Raw genomic sequence first — 22,870 nt, 5'->3', positions numbered from 1 at the left:
AGTAATGGCGAGCAGGCTGGGATACGTGACCATGACTAGCACCGCCAGCTGCACCATTGCCGTTGTCATAACTGCTAGAACACACCCCAAGCTCTGTAGTTGAGACGAAATGCGTAAGGTGTCGTCGGCTACCACGGTGGTCTTTGCAAGACACACGCTCTGCCAGCGGAACACCATTATTTATTGCCATAGTAAATTTCACCGCTGCGGCTCTGCGAAACGGAGACCTCAGTCCTACGAGGCATCGACTTCCACGTGGTCTCGCAGCACCCGGTCGCCTAGCAACGGTTGCGTCGGCAGCAACGCTCGGTGAACCATAGCAGGGGGCTGACGCACACCGGCGGTCTCGCAGCTACGGACGGGGAGCTGCGCTTAGTCCTTGAACATAGCGCGGCTTTTCTTGGCCATGGCGCGCTGGTGGATGCGGCGTCGGTGCGCGATGAGGGACGCGTAGTAGAACAACATGTTAATGGAGAGAGTAACGCCCAGCGCGTAGAACAGGCCACGCGACATGCCTTCGTTCTCGTAGATGACGCAATTGCCACTCGAGCCGCACGACCGTTGCCATGACACGCACGTCTGGTCCACGATGCCGCCGAAGACCACGGGTGCCGGGATAGACCCTGTCAGGGGGAACACGCCGGTTAATACACCGACTGTGCATACTCGGCTTCGCCGATATCGTGCAGTGCAGCCAAGGGACGGATCGTGTAACCTAGTCAGGAAACACTGAGTGTCTCCCAGAGGTGAGTAGCGATTGCGGGACTATTTGTGTCGCTGATCCTTCTGAAATAGACCTTTTACTATGCAGCAACCCGTACAAGCGTGTCCATACCTATGATCTACGGGCCGCTCAAACCACTTCAGCCAAACGCTTAAACGTAAAGCTTAAACGTAAAGCTGAAAAGCCTAAATGTAAGCCAGCTTTTACTCAGAAGCAGCCCTGTTTCAATAAATTGCATATAGCTTAGCATACATTAAATTAAGTCTGGGCCATGATTTTCTTCGTCGAACGCTTCAATACCTAGCCCCGTAACTTCATTCATCACATATGTCATTCATTGTAGTTCACTTGTGGAGCTTGCAATGCCAGCGCCACACAAACCACGTGTTACTCATATACAACTGCGCCACTGCTTAAAGCATGCTTGTTTTCAGTACAAGGTTCTGCTCACTTTAACGGGCAAGGAAAAAGAACAACGAGTTCAACGTTCTTCATGATGTCGGGCTTTCCCTGGTAGGCCAAATCGCTCAACTTCACGCGGTGAACCCTCAGAAACGTTCTCCCAATGTTTACAGGCCACTACGCTGATCAAAGCTATTAGACTGGGAAGGCCTAGGAGTGAGGATCAACGGCGGATATCTTAGCAACCTTCGGTTTGCAGATGACATTGTCCTGTTCAGCTAAACTTGTGACAAATTACAACAAATGAATGGGTGAGGACTTAACCGAGAAAGTGTAGGAGCGGGGTTGAAGATTAATATACAGAAGACAAAGATAATGTTCAATAGCCTGGCAAAGGAACAAGATATCAGGGGCGCCAGTGAGCCTCTGTAGAGTCTGTACAGGAGCAAGCTTATCTAGTTCAATTACTCACACGGGACCCTGATCATGAGAAGGAAATTTACAGAAGAATAAGAATGGGCTGGAGCTTACCACTGTCGTTGAAAAGAAAAGTGTACAATCATTGCATTCTACCGGTGCTAACATATGGGGCAGAAACTTGGAGGTTAACAAAGAAGCTCGAGAACAAGTTAAGGACCGCACAAAGAGCGATGGAACGAAAAATCTTAGGAGTAACGTTAAGAGACAGGAAGAGAGCGGTGTGGATCGGAGATCAAATGGGGATATCAGATATTCTAGTTGACAATTATAAGAAAAAAATGCAGCTGGGCAGGCCATATAAAGAGTACGGCAGATAGCGGGTGGGCCATTAGAGTTACAGAAGTTGTGCCAATGGAAGGGAAGCGCAGTCGAGGACGGCAAAAGAGTCAAACTGGGTGCTAAAGTTAGGAAATTTGCAGGCGCAAGTTGGAATACGCTAGCGCAAGACAGGGGTAATTGGAGATCGCAGGGAGAGGCCTTCGTCCTACAGTGGACATGCTCATGATGATGATGATAAGTCTGATCAATGAAGATAACCACAGCGACAAGGCAATCACAGATGATGGTGAAAATAAGTGCTTACATAGCTCCGGTCGTACTCACCCACAAGGCGTCCGATGATCTGCCTGACGCCGAGCGCCAGCGACCGCTGTGCGGGCTTCACGCACCTGTGTACAATTATGTGAAGAATGCATTGCGCGTAAGTGCAACTTGGCCGCTTATCTATTTTGTACGTAATTGGCATTAAAGCCTGTTTGCAGCCAGGATATGATCACGCTGGAAAGTGAGCCGCTAGCAAGATTAGTTTACTTTTTCGGCGCATGTACGTGTTTCCAGGACGTACACTGAATGAATGCACGAAGCTCTTAAGCGTGCAACCTGCAGAAGTGCCATGCAGAAATGGCTGTCCTTGAGTAACCGCACCCAGGTTTAAGACTCGTTTAGCTGAACAAATTCAAACCACATTTAAGGACCTGAGGGACGATGTTGGCTACAGGCGAATGTAGCCGCGCTAGGATCGCCGGCACAGAGCATACTTGAAATGCATCAATTTAGTTTTTGGTCATATATCCACAGGGACTCAACTCGACTCACCCAGACATTCAGCTGTTAACGTGCACATTGAAGGGAAGGGGGCTGATTTTGATTCGAAAGAGAAATAAACGGTAGCTATGGCCCTCTGAATTAGCTCGACATCTCACCTTATGCGCACTGCGGGAAACATTTACCAGTGCATGTGCACACAGAAATTACATTTCGTCGTTTGATGACTGCATAACGCAGACGGAGTTCTGGTCGTCTGTATGCGCAAGTGTAATCAAGCGTCGCCTTTTTTTTTCTTTTTCGTCAGAAAAGCTGGGTGACGCACGCTTGTTGCGTGGCCGTGCGTCAAAGTTCCTGTAACTTTTTGCACTCGCAATGAAAAATGTACGTTTTCGTCAAAGTTGTGAGTTTTCCTCAAGACTTCGCGTTTGTCTCCCATCGGGTGTGGACGCGTACGCAAAGGAAGCTTAATTCGCTTTAAATTGCGTACTCCGAAAGCGATATTGACGCAACCCGAATGCTTCATTGCACTAAAACTCAAGCGCTGCAGGAGCGCAGATGCGCAACGACCAGTAGAAGGTTCCATTGGGTTGGCTTAGGTCAAAGATCAGGCAGAATCGATTTCGGTTAAGCTAGCTTGCCTTGTGTTCAATTAGTCTGGGTCTATTTGAAGGTATGCCTACGCACCTGATGGATGCCGCGGTTGACGGAGCTGCGTTGAGGAAGGACGCGCTGAGCGAGAGGAAGACGCCTGCCAGGAACGGGAAGAGCAGACCGCAGGCAGTTGGGCAGCGTGAACGGGTCGCTTGCACGGCCTCCAGGAGAAGCTGGTCGGCGCTCACACCCGGCACTTCGCTCAGCGTGCTGTTGATGCACGTGCAGCCGCTGTACATCTGCCAGCGTGCAAAAAGGCGAACGCTGATTCGCTAGAAGGAGAATAGACACTCGTCCGAGCATAGAGACAGCGCGTCATCTGCTGGTGTCAAGGTGAGGACGGCAACCACTCCACGTAAAAAGACAACCTATAACCTATATAATTTTAAGCATGAAATGCTTTTGGCTCCCGTTGTAGCCGGCCTCCAAGTGACCTTGAGCCAAAAGCCAGAGCCGTTATCCGGGCACTCAAACGAGAACATCCGTGCATCGTTGCGAGAACAAAAAGATATCATCCGGGCAACCAGTCAAAACTTGAGAAAATGTGGTCTCTGGCACCCAACCCTTTATACAGGACCGCATTACATACGCTAGTTACTGCCAAACAAGTCACAAAAAATATTGCTTCCGATTTCTTCCTAATGCTTGTTCACAATATCACTCAAGCTGTAAATTCTAGTACGCTTAAGTTTTGTCATTTCCAATAGCGACGTTCAAAAGGCAGATACAGTCGAACCCGGATATATCGAATCTGAATTGGATCGCAAAAAAAGTTCTATATATAGGTAAATCGATTAATAAAATAAAGAGATTCTAGAAAAATTTTCAAGGGCATTTCACTGATGTTGCTTATACACAATATTTCGTTATATGTGGGTTCGATAAATCTGGGTTTGACTGTACAGGGCACCATACACTTCATTGTGATCTTTTGGCGCTGGGACAGGGTTGCCTGTGCTCTTTTCAACGTCAGCGGTCCGTGATTTCCGCGGTGCAGGTTTTGCGGTGCCTCGAGAGATGGCGCCACGCTGCGTGACGAAGCCGGCAGCGTCGGCGCGCCGCGGACACCTACCTAAAGCCCAGCCAACACATACGCTTGCGGACGCGCGCAAGCTCGCATCTACGCGCCTTGCGTCTGCCGCGCCTTGCGAGGAATGGCGGTTTGCATCCACAAAGACGCGCGACAGCGCGCGCTCACTGGGCTCACTCATACACGCCTTGGCAGACGCCACTTCGTACTTTGTCATTGACAGTGCTTCAAAACGCTTAGATATCCATAAACGTAATCGTTACATTTTTAGAGCTGGGCCGCGATTTTGTAGCGATGCCTTATGACTTATTTTACACTAGTCTTATCATCCACCGCTCACGGCCGGCTTATCCCGTTGATAACGCGAGCGGACCGTCGCTCTGACCACTGACAAAGCGCGATAAGCGCGAAAAGGCATTATTACTTTAAAGGCATCGCTACAAAATACCGGCCCTGTTATATCAGCAAAATAAATGAAAGAATAAGAATTATACTTACAAAGTAAATTTTCAAGACATTGTAAATTAATGGAAAGGAAAATGGAAATTATACTTAGACCTTTACACCCAGAAAGAGTATAAGGGTGTGAGTTATAGACCTATTATTGCGGTACCAATTATATGGACACTCCAAGCGGATTTCTGCCGTCGTCGTCGTCGTCGTCGCCATCGCCGTGAGCTTCCGTATGAAGTCCAACAGCGATGAAAGCGACGCCGCGCGCCGTATGATATATGTGTGAGTAAAAGCGCGCGACGGACGCGCGCTTTCACGGGGAGCGAACGCTTCGGCGGAGAGCAAACGCGACTTCTTCCGTCGCGCGAAAGGCCATGGGGGGACGGGAGGGAGGGGAGGCGACGTTTAGCTGCGGCATCAAATGCGTATTTATATAAAAATGTCGCAGTTTCACCCTAAAGGCGAAGCATCAATTGCGATAGCAAATTAGTAGAGAGCTATGCGGAGTTCGCATAGTAGTTTTATCAGCTGTGCAAACTTGGACATGCAGCAGCACCAGCAACGCGCAGAACTGTTGTCGATAAGGAGGTTTTAAAAAATTCATTTTTTTAAACCTCCTTGGTTGTCGACCCCGTCGGCGTTTTGCTCGCGTACGCACCGAACGCGCGCTGCGTTGGTGATTATTGCCGGTGCCTCTGGGGGTGGTGGTGGTGAAAACTTTTATTGAACAAAGAGAGAGGGTGAAGCCCGTGAGCTCCATGAAACTAGGTGTCATCCTTAGTCCGGGACGTCATTGGTCGAAGCCGCCACTCGAGCCCGTTGGACCAGAGCTCGTTGTTTCTCTAGTACGGAGCTGTTGAGCACGGTCGCCTCCCAGTCCTCTCGAGTTGGGTGGGGAATAGGGGATAGATTGGGATTCTGTTGGCAGGCCCAGACCATGTGATACAGATCTGCCAAATTACCACAGTGCTGGCATTGCCCATTGATTTTGGGATCGAAATGCTTTACTATAGCTGGGCAGAGCAACGTATTAGTTTGGAGGCGCCGTAGGACGCGTTCTTCAGTTTTGGATAGGCCTTTTGCCGGAGGGGGGTACACCCGGCGCTGCTCGCAGAAGTAATGTCGAATTGCACTGAACCGTAGTAGGGGAGTAGGACATTCAGGCTGTTTAGGGCAACAGGGAGGTTCCCGGGGAATAAGTGCGCGGGCTGCTGCGTCTGCAGCTTCATTACCTCGAAGGCCCTGATGGCCTGGAGTCCAGATTATTCGTTTTGGTGCGGGATCCCGATCCCTGATGCCGAGTCTCAGAATTTTGTTGGCTAGTGGAGAGATTTCCCCTGCCAAGTAGTTTTCACAAGCCCTTCGAGAGTCTGTGAGTATGCATTTGGATTGAGGGTGTGCAGCCGCCAAGGCGACAGCGTCTTCCTCTGCTTGGTTTATATTCGCGGCTCTAAATGAGAGTCCGTCCACCTGAGTTCCCTGATGTACAACCGCCGCCGTGTAATATCCCCTGGGCGAAGGTCCGGCTACATCCACATAGTAAACCCCAGTACGGGAGCCAAGCTGTCTTTCTTGCGCTTTGGCACGCGCCTGTCTTCGTCCTTCATGTGTTTCTTTCGTCATATTACGAGGGAGTGGGGGCACCGAGAGTTTGGTGCGCCACAGCTCTGGGATGCGCTCCGTGTGTTCAGGTTCGCAGTTGTGTTGAATGCACAAGCGGTCCAGCAGTCGACGCCCCGGGGCGGTCTGCATAAGCCGTGTGTATTGATTTGTGAGGTGCGCCTCCCTGAGCTCCTGAATAGAGTTAAGAACCCCCAAGGCAGATAGTTTCTGATTGGAAGTGCTGATGGGCAGGTCTAAGGCGTGTTTGGTTACTTTCCTGAGGATTACATCAGCCCTGTTCTCGTCGTGTTTAGTCATTCTTAAATACGGAGTTGAGTAAAGAATCCTGCTGGTTACAAAGGCGTGGGCGAGCCGAAGCGCGTCCCTACCTCGTAACCCCCCGCGTTTGTTTGAGACTCGGCGGATCATACGTCCTACCTGTTCCCCTACTTTGCTTAACTTGTCCAACGTAGTTCCGTTTTTTGTTCTGTTATTTATGAGAAGGCCTAAGATTCGGATCTCAGAGACCACCCGAATGGAACTCCCTGATAGAGTCAAGTCCAGGGTCGTTCTGTCTTTTACGTTTGCTCGGATATGTAGGAGTTCGGATTTAGCTGTAGCGCACTGCAATCCGCATTGAGTCGCGTAGGCGTCCACGATGGAGGCGGCCTGCTGGAGACGGTCTTTCATTTCGCCTATACTGCCCTGATTTGCCCAAATTGTGACATCATCGGCGTATAGTGCGTGATGTACCCCCTCTACCTGTGCCAAAACCCGCGGGAGATTCATCATAGCTATATTAAATAGTAACGGGGAGATGACCGCCCCTTGCGGGGTCCCTCGCGTACCCATTTTAAAGGGTCCATGTTCCTCATCATCTGTGCGGAGAATCGCCAGCCTATCTGAGAGGAAGTCTCTGATATATGCAAAGGTTTTCCTACCGCAATGAGTGTGGCTTAAGTTGGTCAGAATGATCTCATGTTTAACATTATCGAACGCACCTTTAAGGTCGAGAGCAAGAATTGCCCTGTCATTGTGTGTCGAATGGGTGGGTTGGATGATGTCTCGATTTAGTTGAAGGAGGACGTCTTGTGCAGACATATGTGGCCTAAAACCAAACATGGTATCCGCGAAGTATCCCTTACTTTCGAGGTACGGAGAGAGGCGGTCTCTAACCATGGCTTCCATGAGTTTGCCTACGCACGAAGTAAGTGATACGGGCCTGAGGTTGTCTGTACTAATTTGCTTGCCGGGTTTGGGAATGAAGGTGACTAATGCTGTTTTCCAATCGATTGGAAGCGGTTGGCCGTCCCAGATCGCGTTAATGTATTCCAATAGATGCCAATAGGTATCATCCAACAGATTTACTAGAAGTGTTACAGTGATATGATCTCGGCCCGGGGCGGTGCCCCTGCGCATTTTGCCCAGCGCCGCTTTCAGATCATGCATGGCAAATGGAGCATCGAGTTGATGGTTTTCCCTGCCCGCGTATTCGTATGCAGTCTTGTCCGGGTCCAGCATGCAGCATAGGTATTTATCGCAAAGAGCATCGGCTAGCTGGGAATTGGTTCCATGAAAGATTTGCAAGGCCCGGCGGAGCTGTTTTTGTGTTTCTCCTCTGGTTTGCGTGGGGTCAATGAGACTGCGGAAAAGGCGCCATGCGCCCTTCGAGTTCATCTGCCTAGCTACCGCATTGCATCGTTCTGTCCAGTTTGAGTCGTTGAGTTGCGCCGCGTATTCCGCCGCTTGCATGCTCAGCTCAGCTATTCGAAGTTTGAGCTTGCGGTTGAGTTTGTTTTTCCGCCAGCGTTTGGTTAAACTCCTGCGGGCCTCCCAAAGATGGAGGAGGTGATTGTCTACTGCAGGAATGTCTTCCGTGGTCTGTAGGATTGTGACACACTTCGAGTTTGTGGCAGTGAGTTGTTTCGCCCATTCTGTGTACCCACCCGCTCCGAAAACAGAGGGGATTTGATGAGAGCGAAAAGCTGTCCAATTTGTAAGCTTGGCTTGGCTCCACGTTGTGCGGGCCACTTTGGCGGAAATAGTGATTTTGAGGAGACAGTGATCGCTACCGAGTGTATCGTCCAAGTTTTCCCATGTTGCATGAGATATATTTTTAACCAAAGTTAGATCCGGGCATGTATCCCGGTTTACAGAATTTCCAACTCTAGTGGGTTGCATCGGGTCTGTAAGGAGCGATAGACGGAGCGTGGGAATGAGTTCTGCCAATTTGCGACCTTTGGCGATTTCGCGAGTGTAGCCCCAATGGTAGCTGGGGGCATTAAAGTCACCCACGATCACTAGTGGATGCTTATCCGCTTCCCTAACTGCTTTATAAAATATTTCGTTGAAGACGCTTCGCTTGCATTTGGGGGAACTGTAAACATTAAGGACGTATACGCTAGGGTCTCGTCTTTTATTAGGTAGGATGTTGACCATCGTGTATTCATGCCCCTCCGAGAGATCGAGGTCTATCTGACGAGCGGTACACTCCTTATGTACGAGAATACAGGTGGACGTACCCCCCTGAAATGAATTGTATCCAGGCAGTTTCGCCTGCAGTCCGGTTTCTTGTAAGGCTATGACCGCCGGCATTGAATTTAGGGTCTGCAGGTAGAGATGGAGAGTGGCCCTCTTTTTCCCATCTCTAAAGCCCCTGCAATTCCATTGGATAATCTCTAATTTCGCTTGTTTGGAATTTTTATGATTAACTTTAGAAATGCCTGCCATCATGAATTTATTGTTGAGGGGGTGGCATCATCACCACTGGGGCCTGCGTGGGAGCCTGAGTAGGCATGGAAGTCTCGATTTGATGTGCAATGGGTTGCTCCATAGTGCCCTCGGATTCAGAGTTTGCCGGGTTACGATGAACAATTTTGCGTCGACGTTGTTCCGGCATCTTAGTGCTAGCTTTGATTTCCTCCAATTGGGGAGTGAGCCAATTTTGGATGGTCTGAAGTATGCTGGCCGTGAGTATCGGCACGAGACTCTGCTTCAGGTCCTGGATCGCTGCCTGGACTGCAAGGTTTACCTGTTGTGGAATAATGCGTTCCACCATAAGTTTGTTTTGTTCCATTATCATTTTGTTCTCTTCCTCAAATTTTGTTGCCAGCCTGCTGAGACGTGTCTCTATGCCCTCCGAGTTTGTTACGACGGTTTCGGTTTTCGAGACGCTTGTATAACCTGATAGGTCCGACCCAGACTTCTGTTCCTCGTCCGAGCTGGCCGAGGCCTGCATAGACTCCGGCTCCGTTCGTTGTGGAGCCTGCATCGCTTTCAGCGCCTGGTTTTCGCGTTCTAGAGTGGCAATTCGTTTTTGCATAATTTCTAGCTGTTTGCTGATTTCGATTTCGGAAGGGGAGGGGGAGGTGGTAGCGGGAGGCTGAGAGGCGACCCCTGCCCAACTGCTCACCTTTTGCTGCGGGCTTACCAGTGGGGGGAAATCCCCAGCCTGGAAGGTAGGCGGCTTCGACCTCGGCCCGGCCTGTACATTGCTCGGTTTGGGCTGTCCAGTCTTCCTTTGCTTGGAATTCTGTGGCTTGTTTACGCCATTCGCGGGAGGTGCTGGTCCCCCTTGTTTGTGGTGTCCCGGTTGTCCATGTTTCAGCTGGGGTGGAGTGGGCTTCCATGCCTTCCTGAATTTTCCCACACATTCCGCAGAGCCAGTGAAGTGGTTTCCGCCGCAAATGAGGCACTTGGGTTGGCAGTTGTGCTTCGTTGGGCCTGACGGGGTGATGTTCACATTCGCACCACAGTGAATACACCGCTGATCGTTCGGGTTGGGGCACGCATCCGCTCTGTGGCCCAGCGTGCCACACCGATAGCATGCCGGAACCGTTTTCTTGTAGTAACGCACTGGCACGTTTTCGGAACAGTAGTGAATGAATCTTGGAACGCGACGTCCCTTGAAAGTCACCACTGCGACGTTAGATGTTCCTATTTCCGCACGTACAGGATTTCGCCGTCGATCCATTCGAGCTTGTGCCGAAGGGATTCCGAGGTTTCGGTGTCTGCAACGGTGATGACGCCTTTGCAGGTTTCTCCAGCCGATTTTAGATGTCCGTGAAACGGTATTTGGCGGTCCCCGATTGTCAGCGTGACGTCCCCGATAAGCTTCGAGGCCAGGGCTTCTGTCTTCACTCCCACAACAACGATGTTTTGATTCCATACCGGCCACACGGAGACGCCAGCGTTCGCGGTACTACCGGTGAGGCCTTGCACTGCGGTGCCGATCCCGCCTGGACCGAACGCAGCACGGAGATCCACGTTAAGTCTTGGCTTGAGCACAATCACCAACTCATCTGGCCGGATCCGAGGTGTTTGTGTCGGCTTCCATTGCACTTGCTGCCCTCCTCGTCTTGGAGAATCGGAGGCAGCGCCAGCTGCGGAAGCCAATCCTGTTTTGGGAGCCTGTTGCTGGGCGGCTGGCGCAGAGCCCGTTGGCTTCGTCTTGGCGAGCTTCTCTTGCATTTGGCAAACCATGATCTGAAGATATTCATCTTCTCCGGGTATAGGGTCTTGCCGTGCTTCCGCGGCCTCGAGTTTCATCCTCTGCGTCGTGCTGGGGTCATTGCCTGCCTTCGCGGCCACCGCCATGGCTAGGGAGCCTCGGCGTTCGCCCCGCCGGCGTTTGGCTTAGCCAGGCTCGTGCGGGGCGTGAGTTTCAAACAGTCATAAATTGCTGAAAAAAGGCCCACCTGGACAAATATGGTATCCAGAGGTTCCTGGCAACTTCACAGAGACGGTGAGACCAGTTTCGGGTGGATGTAGGGCAAATTTTCACAACACTCATCGATTTCCGACGGAGCCGACGTGGCATGCGTCCGACCGCCGCGTCTTCACAGACGCGTCTCCCCCTCTGGGGGCGGCTCGGAGGTTTTCGACGACATCAGAACGGGAGAGTCGTCGAGCAGCGTCGGAAGTCTTTACCACCTTCTCGCCTCGCAACGTTTTATTGCGATAGCAATTATATGGACACTCAAAAGCAGATTTCTGCCGTCGGCGTCGCCGTCGCCGTCGCCGTCGCCGTCGCCGTCGCCGTGAGGTTCCGTATGACGTCATTTGGAGATGAAATCGTCGCCGCGCGCCGAACGCTGTATGTGCGAGTGAAAGGGCGCGAGGGGCGCGTCTTTCACGGGGAGTGAACGCACGGCGGAGAACAAACGCGCGTTCTGCGCCGTGCTCGCTTAAGGGCTGCAGAAGTAGGCGTCTCTTTTATTGCGATAGCAATTATATGGACACTCAAAAGCAGATTTCTGCCGTCGCCGTCGCCGTCGCCGTCGCCGTGAGGTTCCGTATGACGTCAATGGAGATGAAATCGTGGCCGCGCGCCGCCGAACGCTGTATGTGCGAGTGAAAGGGCGCGAGGGACGCGCTCTTTCACGGGGAGTGAACGCACGGCGGAGAACAAACGCGCGTTCTGCGCCGTGCTTCCTTAAGGGCTGCAGAAGTAGGCGTCTCTTTCCTCCTTTACAATCACCATATATGTAGAGCAAACGCGCCTTCTTCCGATGCGCGAGAGGCCGTGGGGGAGGGGGGGAAGGGGGAGGGAAGGGAGGCGACGTTTAGCTGCGGCACCAAGTGCCTATTTATATCAGAGGCTCCGGCAACAGTCACCAACGCCGCACGCATTTTGAGCGAACGCGGGCAAAATGCCGACGGCGTCGACAACAGTTCGGCGCGTTGCCGGTGCTGCTGCATGTCCAAGTTTATACAGCTGATAAAGCTAATATCATTACTCCGTATATCTCTCTACAAATTTGCTATCGCAATTGATGCTTCACCTTTCAGGTGAAACTGCGACAACTTTTTATATAATACGCATTTGGTGCCTCAGCTAAACGTTGCCTCCCCTCCCTCAGGGTGTTTCAGGTAACTTGAGCTAAACTTTAAAAATGTGCAAATGATACGTAGCTGGTCAGAACCAAGGTAATGTTGTTCGCCGTCGCTTGCAGATACTCAGATAATTTTTTTCATTCCGCCGCGTTACTGGCCGCTCGAGGCACTTCGCGTGTATTCGTGGACTTCTTTTACGCTCGAAAAAAAAACCACTTTTATGTAGCCCGCACTGCGCAACAAAAAGCAATATCGGTAGTTTTTCATGTTGCTCTACACATTGACACCGTTCGTCTACTTAAAATATTTGAGAAGTTGATTATTTAATTAAGACTAATTATCTAATTAGGCGGAATCAAAAAAAAAATAATCTGAGTATCTGCAAGCGACTGCGAACAAGATTGCCTTGGTTCTGACCAGCTACGTACCATTTGCATATTTTTAATGTTTGGCCCAAGTTAACTGAAACACCCTCTATACGGTGTCTAGAAGCCACCGTACCCTCAAATATGGTGATTGTAAAGGAGGAAAGAGACGCTTAATTTTGCAGCCCTTCAGGGAGCACCAACGTTTTATTGCGACAGCAATTATATGGACACTCAAAAGCAGATTTCTGCCGTCGGCGTCGCCGTCGCCGTCGCCGTCGCCGTGAGGTTCCGTATGACGTCAATGGAGATGAAATCGTGGCCGCGGTCGGTAAGTGGTTCTTGAGGGAAAGGGAAAGGTTGGCGCTATCTTCTGCAGCCTGGCCGCGCGCCGCCGAACGCTGTATGTGCGAGTGAAAGGGCGCGAGGGACGCGCTCTTTCACGGGGAGTGAACGCACGGCGGAGAACAAACGCGCGTTCTGCGCCGTGCTTCCTTAAGGGCTGCAGAAGTAGGCGTCTCTTTCTTCCTTTACAATCACCATATATGTAGAGCAAACGCGCCTTCTTCCGATGCGCGAGAGGCCGTGGGGGAGGGGGGGAAGGGGGAGGGAAGGGAGGCGACGTTTAGCTGCGGCACCAAGTGCCTATTTATATCAGAGGCTCCGGCAACAGTCACCAACGCCGCACGCATTTTGAGCGAACGCGGGCAAAATGCCGACGGCGTCGACAACAGTTCGGCGCGTTGCCGGTGCTGCTGCATGTCCAAGTTTATACAGCTGATAAAGCTAATATCATTACTCCGTATATCTCTCTACAAATTTGCTATCGCAATTGATGCTTCACCTTTCAGGTGAAACTGCGACAACTTTTTATAGATATAATTCGAGCACGACTCAGAACGCGCGTTTGCTCTCCGCCGTGCGTTCACTCCCCGTGAAAGCGCGCGTCCCTCGCGCGCTTTCCCTCGAACATACAGCATACGGCGCACGTCGACGATTTCATCGCCGTTGGACGTCATACGCAACCTCACGGCGACGGCGACGACGATGGCAGAAATGTGCTTGGAGTGTCCATATAATTGCTATCGCAATAAAACGTTGCGAGGCGAGAAGGTAGTTAAGATTTCCGGCACTGCTCGACGAGTGTACCGTTCTGATCTCGTCGAAAACCTCCGAGCCGCCGCCAGAGGCACCGGCAACAGTCACCAACGCCGCGCGCGTTCGGTGCGAACGCGGGCAAAACGCCGACGGCGTCGACAACAGTTCTGCGCGTTGCTGGTGCTGCTACATGTCCAAGTTTATACAGCTAATAAAACTACTATCCTTACTCCGTATAGCTTTCTACTAATTGGCTATCGCAATTGATGCTTCGCCTTTCGGGTGAAACCTAACATTTTTATTACCCAGTTGTCTTCGCACCCAAGCAGTGTTGTACGGAATGGTGTTCCTGGAACTAGTTCCTTTTGGGAGGAACGGAGGAACGCCATCGTTCCATTAAGAGTCAGTGGAACTGTAGCGGTAACCCGTTATGTTTACGAAGGTATGGCAGAGGGAACGGCGTTCCTTCTGTAAACGTCCCATGGCATTGAACAGACGCCCGCACGTACGCAGCACATCATGCAGGGAGAATGGGGGACCGCGTTGGGCTCAAAGAACAGCCGCTTGCCTGTCACGTGACTATGGTGCATTTTTTTCGTGAGTTCTCCGTTATATTTCTTTATGACTAGGTTTCAGGATTCTCACGTGACGCTCCCCCCTATAGTTTCTTTCCTCCATGCCGGCCTGCCACAGAGGAACGATGACGTCAGGTTCCCGGCGCCACTCGAGGGACTCGCGGGGGATAGAACGTTTCCAGTCCTCACGTGACTTCCATTTGAAGGTCGAAGTGGGAAGTGCCTAATGTGTTGCACTTGTAATAGACGAGCACCAAATTTTCAGTTAGACATGCCTGAAGTATGTCTGGTGCTCCCTGAAAAAAAAAAATCGTCTGGAAGCGTTTCTTTGGATTCTTTTCATTTCCAGATAATCTGCTGCCGGCCATGTTCAAATTCTTATAATATACGTAGTTCGATGTGAGTTTTAAATCGCTCCCTTTTTTTCGCCTCAGGACTATCCGACACTATACTTTAATCAAAACAAATGAAATGTAGCGTTAAACTAACGATACGTTCCAATGTTCGAATTGTAACTGGAACGCGCTCATTTCGCATTAAAGGAACTTGTAACGGGAACTCGTTTCAGAACTGGGAAGGAACGAGGAACGAGCTTTCGTTCCTGTTTTAGAGGAACGTGTACAACACTGCACCCAAGGCACATTGCGTGAGTTAGCTGCGCATGTAAGGCTGGATGCCGAGGATGGTGTAAACACGCCGCGGGCCTGGCTGTGTCTGGTTTGGTTCTTCACAGGCTGCCAAAGGCCCGCTTCGCTTCCGGGCTAAAAAATACAAAGTTCATGACCGCAATGAGCAAATTTCCAATGATAGCAAAAAAAAAAAATTGAACAGCGTCTTTGTTTACCTCGCCCGTCGCACGGCCCGGATCCATGCGCTCCCGTCGCTCCTTCTCATAAGACTTCCCAGGAAATCCATAAAATTTTATCTTTGGGAGCTTACCGGCGGTGTTTCTCTAGCTGTTCTGGTAGCCGCACACGCAACAGTACACAGTTCCATTTTGACCGGTATTCTGCGTCGTTCTTTGGAGGTAGCATGCTTTCGCCCGCACCCGCTCTCGCTCAGCAACGACTGATTAGTAGCACTCAGGATTGCCAAATGGCCCCAACAAAAGATAGCCAAATGGTCTCAAAATGTAGCCCAAAAATAGCCAGACCAAACTTTTTCGTGAGCAAAAAGTAGCCAAAAACTTCGCCAAAACGTTTGATGATATTCTGCGAGTGCCTAATAGGTGGTGTACATGGTATACAAATCTCGCCACGTATTTCCGGCCCCAAAACAACTTCCGCCGCACGAAAGCAGCACAACACTGGCCTCAAAATTTGCCTCAACTCAAGACGTGTATTTGGACACCACTTACATTTACAATGAGCCAGGGGCGTAGCCAAAAATTTTTTTCGGGGGGGGTTCATCGGCCCGACCGGGGGGGGGGGGGGGGGGGGGGGGGGCAAGCGTCTGCTTTCCTCTACGTGACGTGATTGATAATAAATATCGGTAGTTTAAGCAGACTCTGTGCATGTGTATCAAAGACATGGGACCCCCCCCCCCCCTCGCGTGTGTGTGTGCTTGTGAAGAAATTAAGTAACAAGTAATGTAATCTCAGTAAAATACAGTAAGTACGACAGGTACAGTGGGCGTTTCGAGCAACCGTCTCTCATCGCGCCACTGAATGGACCAGTCTTCGAAAACGCATCATTGAGACGACCCGCCCGATCGGAGAAGACATCATTAATTGTTAATCTCCGTTAAGCGTAGATGGCGTCGTCCTCGTCGGGGCGAAGTGCGTTTCACAGGTCAAGGACGGCTATACATGTGAAAATGCACGTGTTACCAGGCTATACCTACTCCCATAGCAATAGCTTGTTCGCTGCGTCTTTGCGCTAGAAAACTTAAATATGTGCAAAAACGAGTAATGCTGTTTTTTACGAAGGTTTCGTCGCCTTGCATTTCCTGCGGCAAGTGCATGGGCCGCTGTGTCTTCCGCTGTGTGCGAGCGTGCAGCCGTCATTTGCCTTTACGTCAACAGATTCAGAAATGTGCAGAATATTTCACCGCACTGCATAGTTATGGCATGTGTACGCATTTTAAGTAGTGCGTGCGAGTCATTTCTGCTTCACTTAGGCCGGTGCAAACAGGAAGCGGCCTTGTACCTCACAGAATCTCGACTGATTGGTGTACTAGTGATGCAGGAATTAACTCCGGTCTTGTTCAGTGCATAGTGCACATAATCAATTTCTCAGGACGCGTGAACTCCGACGAGAACTGTCAGAGCCTGCAACAAGAGTTTACTTACGCTGTACTGCGCACAGCAGTAATCCATGCTTGTCGGCTGTCTGTTTCGTGCATTCTGTTGCGAGTCGGTGGAATTTCACTGCTGGCATCAACCCTTTCGTGTGTACATTGCTGGTTTGGGATTCCACAACACAACAGCAACTACCAGCCTTTCGTAATTGCTGGTTTGGGATTCAGCAACGCAACAGTAACTACCAGCCTTCCGTAGGGGCGCAATCGCAAACGAGAGACGTTTTGCGCTGCAGACTACGGCTATGTTCACACTTGGGAAGCGGCAAGCGGGTGGAGAGGCCAAAGCGGCCGGAAAGGCCAAAGCGGCCGGAAAATCTTTTCCGCGCATGTCCAAGTTCACATTTGTTTTGCTGCCACCGCGGCCGCCGCTGCCGCTTTCGTCCACATCCATCTAGTCTGCGTACGTTTGTCGGCGTGGTGGCGCTCATTATCGCATTATTTCGAGCGGTATGTTCATTCACTGACCCACCCGTCATCAAAAGTGATCATCTTGCGCAATTTCGCGTGTCATCTGCGACCTTCGGTAAGTTCCTCGTTGGCGTTCCGTAATTCTCCTCACACGGGCGCGGTAGCGCTGTGTCACAGGTTGCTGCCTAGGCGTGATTATATTTCTTTAATAGCTTTTATTTACAAGTTGTAATAACATTTCATCATTTCGTATTATTGTCAGCGCCTCCAGGAAACCAAAGGGGCAACGGGAACACCACAGCTAAAACCCGGGATGGCCTATGTGTTGGGCCTCGCCGAAGCCTGCCCGTCCTACGTGAGACCTACGCTCCCAGTCTATCGTCGCGACGAGAAAAGCACCCCGCGACTTCTGCAACATACCGTGCACGTGGGAGGAGAATTATGGAGCGCCAACGAGGAATCTGCCTAACTATTGTCTGTCATGGAAGTGGAAGAAGAAATGGCTTTTATACTTCTACCTACTTGTTTTCTAGAAATGGACAATGAATAAACGGAAGACAAGAAAACCTCGGAAACGGCAGTGGTGGGTTCGCCTGGCTTTGCAAAAGCGCGAGAAGTTGGGTCACGCCAAGGCTTCGTTGCCGCACCTCCTGTCGCGCGACGTTGAATTCTATCGCGACTATTGCTGACAGTACGTTTTAGTACTTCTCTTGTCGTAGAGCAAGGGGTGGTTCTTGATCGCGTCGATCAGCATTGCAGCCTACACTTTTGGTGCCATGTTCAATGTTACGACCGGAAGTTTACATGCTAGTGTAGCTTCCGGTCGAGCAGAACGACTTTCCATCACGTTTCCGCTTCGCCATGGCGAAAAAATCGGTCCGAGACCAATTTGGCTCGCCGCCTGTTTTTCTGCCTGTTTTGCCGCCTAGGCAGGCGGATTTTTGCAAGATTTTGCCGCTTCCGCCAGCTTCGAGACCAAGTTCCTACGCGAACGCGGCCTAACCGGCACCTGAAGGGAAGCTGCGGAAATGTATACCGGAAATTTCGACCACCTGGGGACTTTAACGTGCACCTAAATCTAAGTAAACGGGCCTCGAGCATTTTCGCCTTCATCTAAAATGCGGCTGCCGCATTTGTTGCTTCATTTGTTGCGCATTTGTTGCGTATTTGTTGTTTCAGAATGCGGCCGTCACATTCGCGCCCAAAACCTCACAGAGTGTCAAGGCCTTGACAAACACCGTGACAGTTTTTTTCCATATGCAGACATGATTCGCTGTAAATTACCAACCCAAACGGAAGCGCCCAGGAATGAAAGTGTGAAAGTAGCACCGGTTTCTTGAAATATGTCAGCGCGAAGCGACGAGAGCAAAGGGTGGGTTAGTGGGGGGGGGGGGGGGGGGGGGCAAAAAATTTCGGGGGGGGGGGGGGTTTGAACCCCCCCAACCCCCCCCCTTGGCTACGCCACTGCAATGAGCCGAAGGATTTGACGAATGTAGTGTTTTGTGGCGCAAGGGCCAAGTATGGCCAAAGAGCGCCAGGCCAGTGTTAATGTGTTCGAATTGCAGCGATAGATTACGAGTGGTGGATATGATGTGGCTGTAAGGGGGCCTAAAATTAGTCGCTGTAAAGTGCGTAAAATCTACATGTAATAAGATTATGGCAATGACTACTGAGGTGTACTATGAGCATGGAGAATGCATTGCGAAAGAATGATACGATATGCAGAATATATCAGATGCAATAATTCGCAAGAAACACTACTGCATAAGCAGAGCCCTTGAACCACAGGGGCCTGGAGGCATGTGCTGTAGTGAACTACTATCATAGCGGAGGATGCACGCTACGAATTTATTGGGCAACATCGGGCAACACTACGAATATGTAGGACAACATCGTTCAAAAAACGAGGACTGCTTTGGTGTTAAAAAGCGGTTCTTTACCAAGAAACATAGCATGATGGAGAGGGACACAATAGCGGTATGCTAAGGGAAAATGTTTCTTTCTCTCTATTTCGGCTTCCCGACACTCCAGGAGGACGTGGAGGACGGTCAGCCTCTCACCACATCGACCACAGGTTGGAGGCTCGTTACCAGTGAATAGAAAATTGTGAGTACCATCGTCATTATCAGCAGCAGCAGCAGCAGCAGCAGCCTATATTTTATGTCCACTGCAGGACGAAGGCCTCTCTCTGCGATCTCTAATTACCCCTGTCTTGCGCTAGCGTATTCCAACTTGCACCTGCAAATTTCGTAACTTCGTCAACCCATCTGGTTTTCTGCCGACCTCGACTGCGCTTCCCTTCTCTTGGTATCCACTCTGTAACCCTAATGGTCCACCGGTTATCCATCCTACGCATTACATGGCCTGCCCAGCTCCATTTCTTCCGCTTAGTGTCAACTAGAATATCGGCTATCCTCGTTTGTTCTATGATCCACACCACTCGCTTCCTGTCTCTTAATGTTAGTCCTAAGATTTTTCGTTCCATCGCTCTTTGTGCGCTCCTTAACTTGTTCTCGAGCTTCTTTGTTAACCTTCAAGTTTCTGCCCCATATGTTAGCACCGGTAGAATGCAATGATTGTACACTTTTCTTTTCAACGACAGTGGTAATCTCCCAGTCAGGTTTTGATAATGTCTGCCGTATGCACTTCAGCCCAATTTTATTCAATAAATTTCTTTCTCATGAGCAGGGTCCCCTGTGAGTAATTACCTAGATAAATGTACTCCTTTACAGACTCTAGAGGCTGACTGGCGATCCTGAATTCTTGTTCCCTTGCCAGGCTATTGAACATTATCTTTGTCTTCTGCATATTCATCTTCAACCCCACTCTTACACTTTCTCGGTTAAGCTCCTCAATCATTTGCTGTAATTCGTCTCCATTGTTGCTGAATATGACAATGTCATCTGCAAACCGAAGGTTGCTGAGATATTCACCGTTTATTAGAGGTCCTCGCCGGACCTCCAATAAAAGTAATTTCACTCACTCACTCATCCTCACTCCTAAGCCTTCCCAGTCTAAGACTTGAATACTTCTGAGCATGCAGTGAATAGCATTGGAGAGATTGTGTCTCCTTTCCTGACCCCTTTCTTGATAGGTAACTTTCTACTTTTCTTGTGGAGAACCAAGGTAGCTGTGGAATCCTTGTAGATGTTTGCTAAGATATTCACGTATGCCTCCTGTACTCCGTGATTACGCAATGTCTCTAAGACTGCTCGCATCTCTACTGAATCAAATGCCTTTTCATAATCTATGAAAGCCATATAGAGAGGTTGATTGTACTCCACAGATTTCTCGATTACCTGATTGATGACATGGATATGATCCATGTGGTGAGTACCATATGTGTGTCCTATTCTGAGACGACACAAAAGGACATCTGTTCTTCCTGTTTTCGTAGTGTATGTCCAGATACCTAACTTTGGCTGTGAAGCTTATTGTTCGTTTCAGCATCCCACAAGCGTTGCCAGTAGTTTCGCAGTTTGTTTCGTAGAGAAAGCTTCAGATCTGTAGCAGGGGCAGCAGCGGGAAGATTAATACCTTGCGATGCTATTGATTTGGCGATTTCGTCAGCAAGCACATTACTCTCGATTCCTCTATGGCAGGGAACCCAGCATATTATTACATGTGTATGCGATAAGTAAATGTGTCACAAAATTGAGTAAAGCCAATAGAAACAAGATTTTGACGCTTTTGTAAAGATGTTAGCGCTTTTACAAGACTTAACGAGTCTGAGAATATAATTGCTTTTTCTTGTTTTAATTTCTTTATATGTTTCACCGCAGACAGTTCTGCGTATGCTTCTGCTGTGAAGGTACTTGTTAGGGGGTTCAATACGTTAGACTTAGAAAAAGAGGGGCCAACAGCCGCGTAAGATACGCCAGCATGGGACTTAGACGCGTCAGTGTAGAATTCCGAGCACGAGAACTTCGATTGCGAAGTTCGCGGAAATGCATTGCAATTTTGAGCTTGGGAGCGTGCTTTGTGACCTTTACAAAGGATAAATCACATTCTATCACCTGCCACTCCCCGGGCGATGACAGCTTAGCTGGAGGCATTAGGCAATGTTCGAGAAGTGGGACATCCATCTCTTCGCTATGTTCTCTCACACGCAGTGAGAAAGGTCGTCTCACAGAGGGTCGATTATGGAAAAGTGTAGTACACGTCAAATTATTAACGGTTGTAGGACACGGGTGTTCATGATTAGGGTGGACTTTGAGCAAATATGTGAAGCTGATGTATGATCTCTGCAGATGGAGCGGCCATTCATTCGATTCTACGTATAAGCTTTCGATAGGGCTTGTTCTGAAAGCACCGGTGGCCAGGCGGATATTAGATGGTGGACAGGATCTAGCATCGTTAGCGCGCTTGGGGCAGCAGGGTGATATACTACAGCACCATAGTCCAATCGTGACCGAATGAGGCTCTTGTGAAGATTCATTAAACACTTCCTGTCGCTGCCCCCGGATGTGTGAGATAAAAGTTTTCAGTAAGTTCATTGTTTTTAGGCATTTCGCCTTGAGATACTTTACGTGGGGAATGAAAGTAAGCTTAGAGTCAAGTATGATGCCTAAAAACTTGTGTTCTTTGTTAATAGGTATTTGTTATTCCTAAATTTCGATGGTGGCATCTGCAACGACACCTTTCTTCCTGGTGAAAAGAACACAAGAACTTTTGTGGGGGCTTACTTTGAACCCATTTTCGTCTGCCCACTTAGACACTTTGTTCAACCCCTGCTGTACCTGTCTCTCCCACACTGCAAGGTTAGAGGACTTGAAGCCTATTTGAATATCGTCCACGTAAACAGAATATACAATAGCTGTTGGTAATGAAGCACGAAGTGTGTTCATTTTGACAATAAAGAGAGTGCAACTGATCACGCCTCCCTGGGGTACACCAGTTTCCTGTATAAATGGACGCGACAGTGCATTACCTATTTTAACCCGGAATGTGCGGTTGTGTGGGTAGCTGTCAAAAATGTTTAACATATTACCGCGGATGCCCATTGCCGACACATCACGCAGGATTCCGTAACGCCAGGTTGTATCGTACGCCTTTTCCATATCGCGAAACACGGCTAAGAAATATTGTTCACGTATGAAGGCATCACGAATGTTTGCTTCGATGCGCACGAGACGGTCGGTTGTAGACCGTCTTTCTCTGAAGCCGCACTGATATGGATCAAGAATTTTGTTTGACTTAAGGAAGTGTAAAAGGCGACGCTTTATAATTTTTTCAAAAAGTTTCCAAATACAACTTGTCAGGGCTATTGGGCGGTAACTTGTTACTAATGTGGGGTCTTTACCTTGTTTCAGAATCGGAACGACAAGGGATTCTTTCCATGCAGTAGGTAGGTACCCGGCAGCCCATATAGCATTGAAAAGTGCGAGTAGCGTTATTTGAGTATCACTGTGGATGTGTTTAATCATATCGTACATAATCATGCCAGGTCCAGGTGCAGAGCTCCGACATGCCGTCAAGGAGGCTCTCAACTCAGCGATGTTAAAAGGCATGTGATAGGGTTCGTTCTGTCTGCATTTGCGGTCGTTAGCCTTGCGTTGAGCTATGTGTTTGGGCTTTACGAATGCCTCGTAATAATGATTAGAACTAGATACACGCTCAAAGTGTTTTCTAAGAGCGTCAGCTTGGTCTTCCAAGGTGTTCGCTTCGTCGTTCACTAGGGGCAACGGATGGATTTCTTTTCCCTTTAGCCTCCTTAGCCCGTCCCATTCTTTTGCCTCTTCAGTACACGAATTTATACCTGAGAGAAACCTCTCCCTGTTTGTCCTTTAGCTTGTCTTCACGTCCTTCTTCACTGAGATTTAACATGTTTAAATTATATTAGATTTTCAGCCGTAGGACATTCACGTAGTTTGCCCCAAGCTTTATTTTGTCTCCTTCG

General features: G+C 49.6%; 1 protein-coding gene across 1 annotated transcript in view; it reads right to left on the bottom strand.

Annotated features, from left to right (window-relative positions):
• Positions 1-214: 214 nt before the first annotated feature.
• LOC119448807 (solute carrier organic anion transporter family member 4A1-like) overlaps positions 215-22,870 on the bottom strand; it is a 154,771-nt gene continuing 132,115 nt past the window's right edge. The window contains exons 8-10 of the mRNA XM_049665893.1: positions 3,338-3,543; positions 2,210-2,274; positions 215-623 (exon numbers count right to left, since the gene is read on the bottom strand). Coding sequence (XP_049521850.1) covers positions 373-623; positions 2,210-2,274; positions 3,338-3,543 — 522 coding nt within the window. The 3' untranslated portion in view covers positions 215-372. The remainder of the gene's footprint in view (positions 624-2,209; positions 2,275-3,337; positions 3,544-22,870) is intronic.

The sequence above is a fragment of the Dermacentor silvarum genome, chromosome 4 (assembly GCF_013339745.2).
Source record: "Dermacentor silvarum isolate Dsil-2018 chromosome 4, BIME_Dsil_1.4, whole genome shotgun sequence".
Classification (NCBI taxonomy): domain Eukaryota; kingdom Metazoa; phylum Arthropoda; class Arachnida; order Ixodida; family Ixodidae; genus Dermacentor; species Dermacentor silvarum.
The sequence above is the reverse complement of the archived record's forward strand: the minus strand, read 5'-3'. Positions and strand labels throughout refer to the sequence as shown.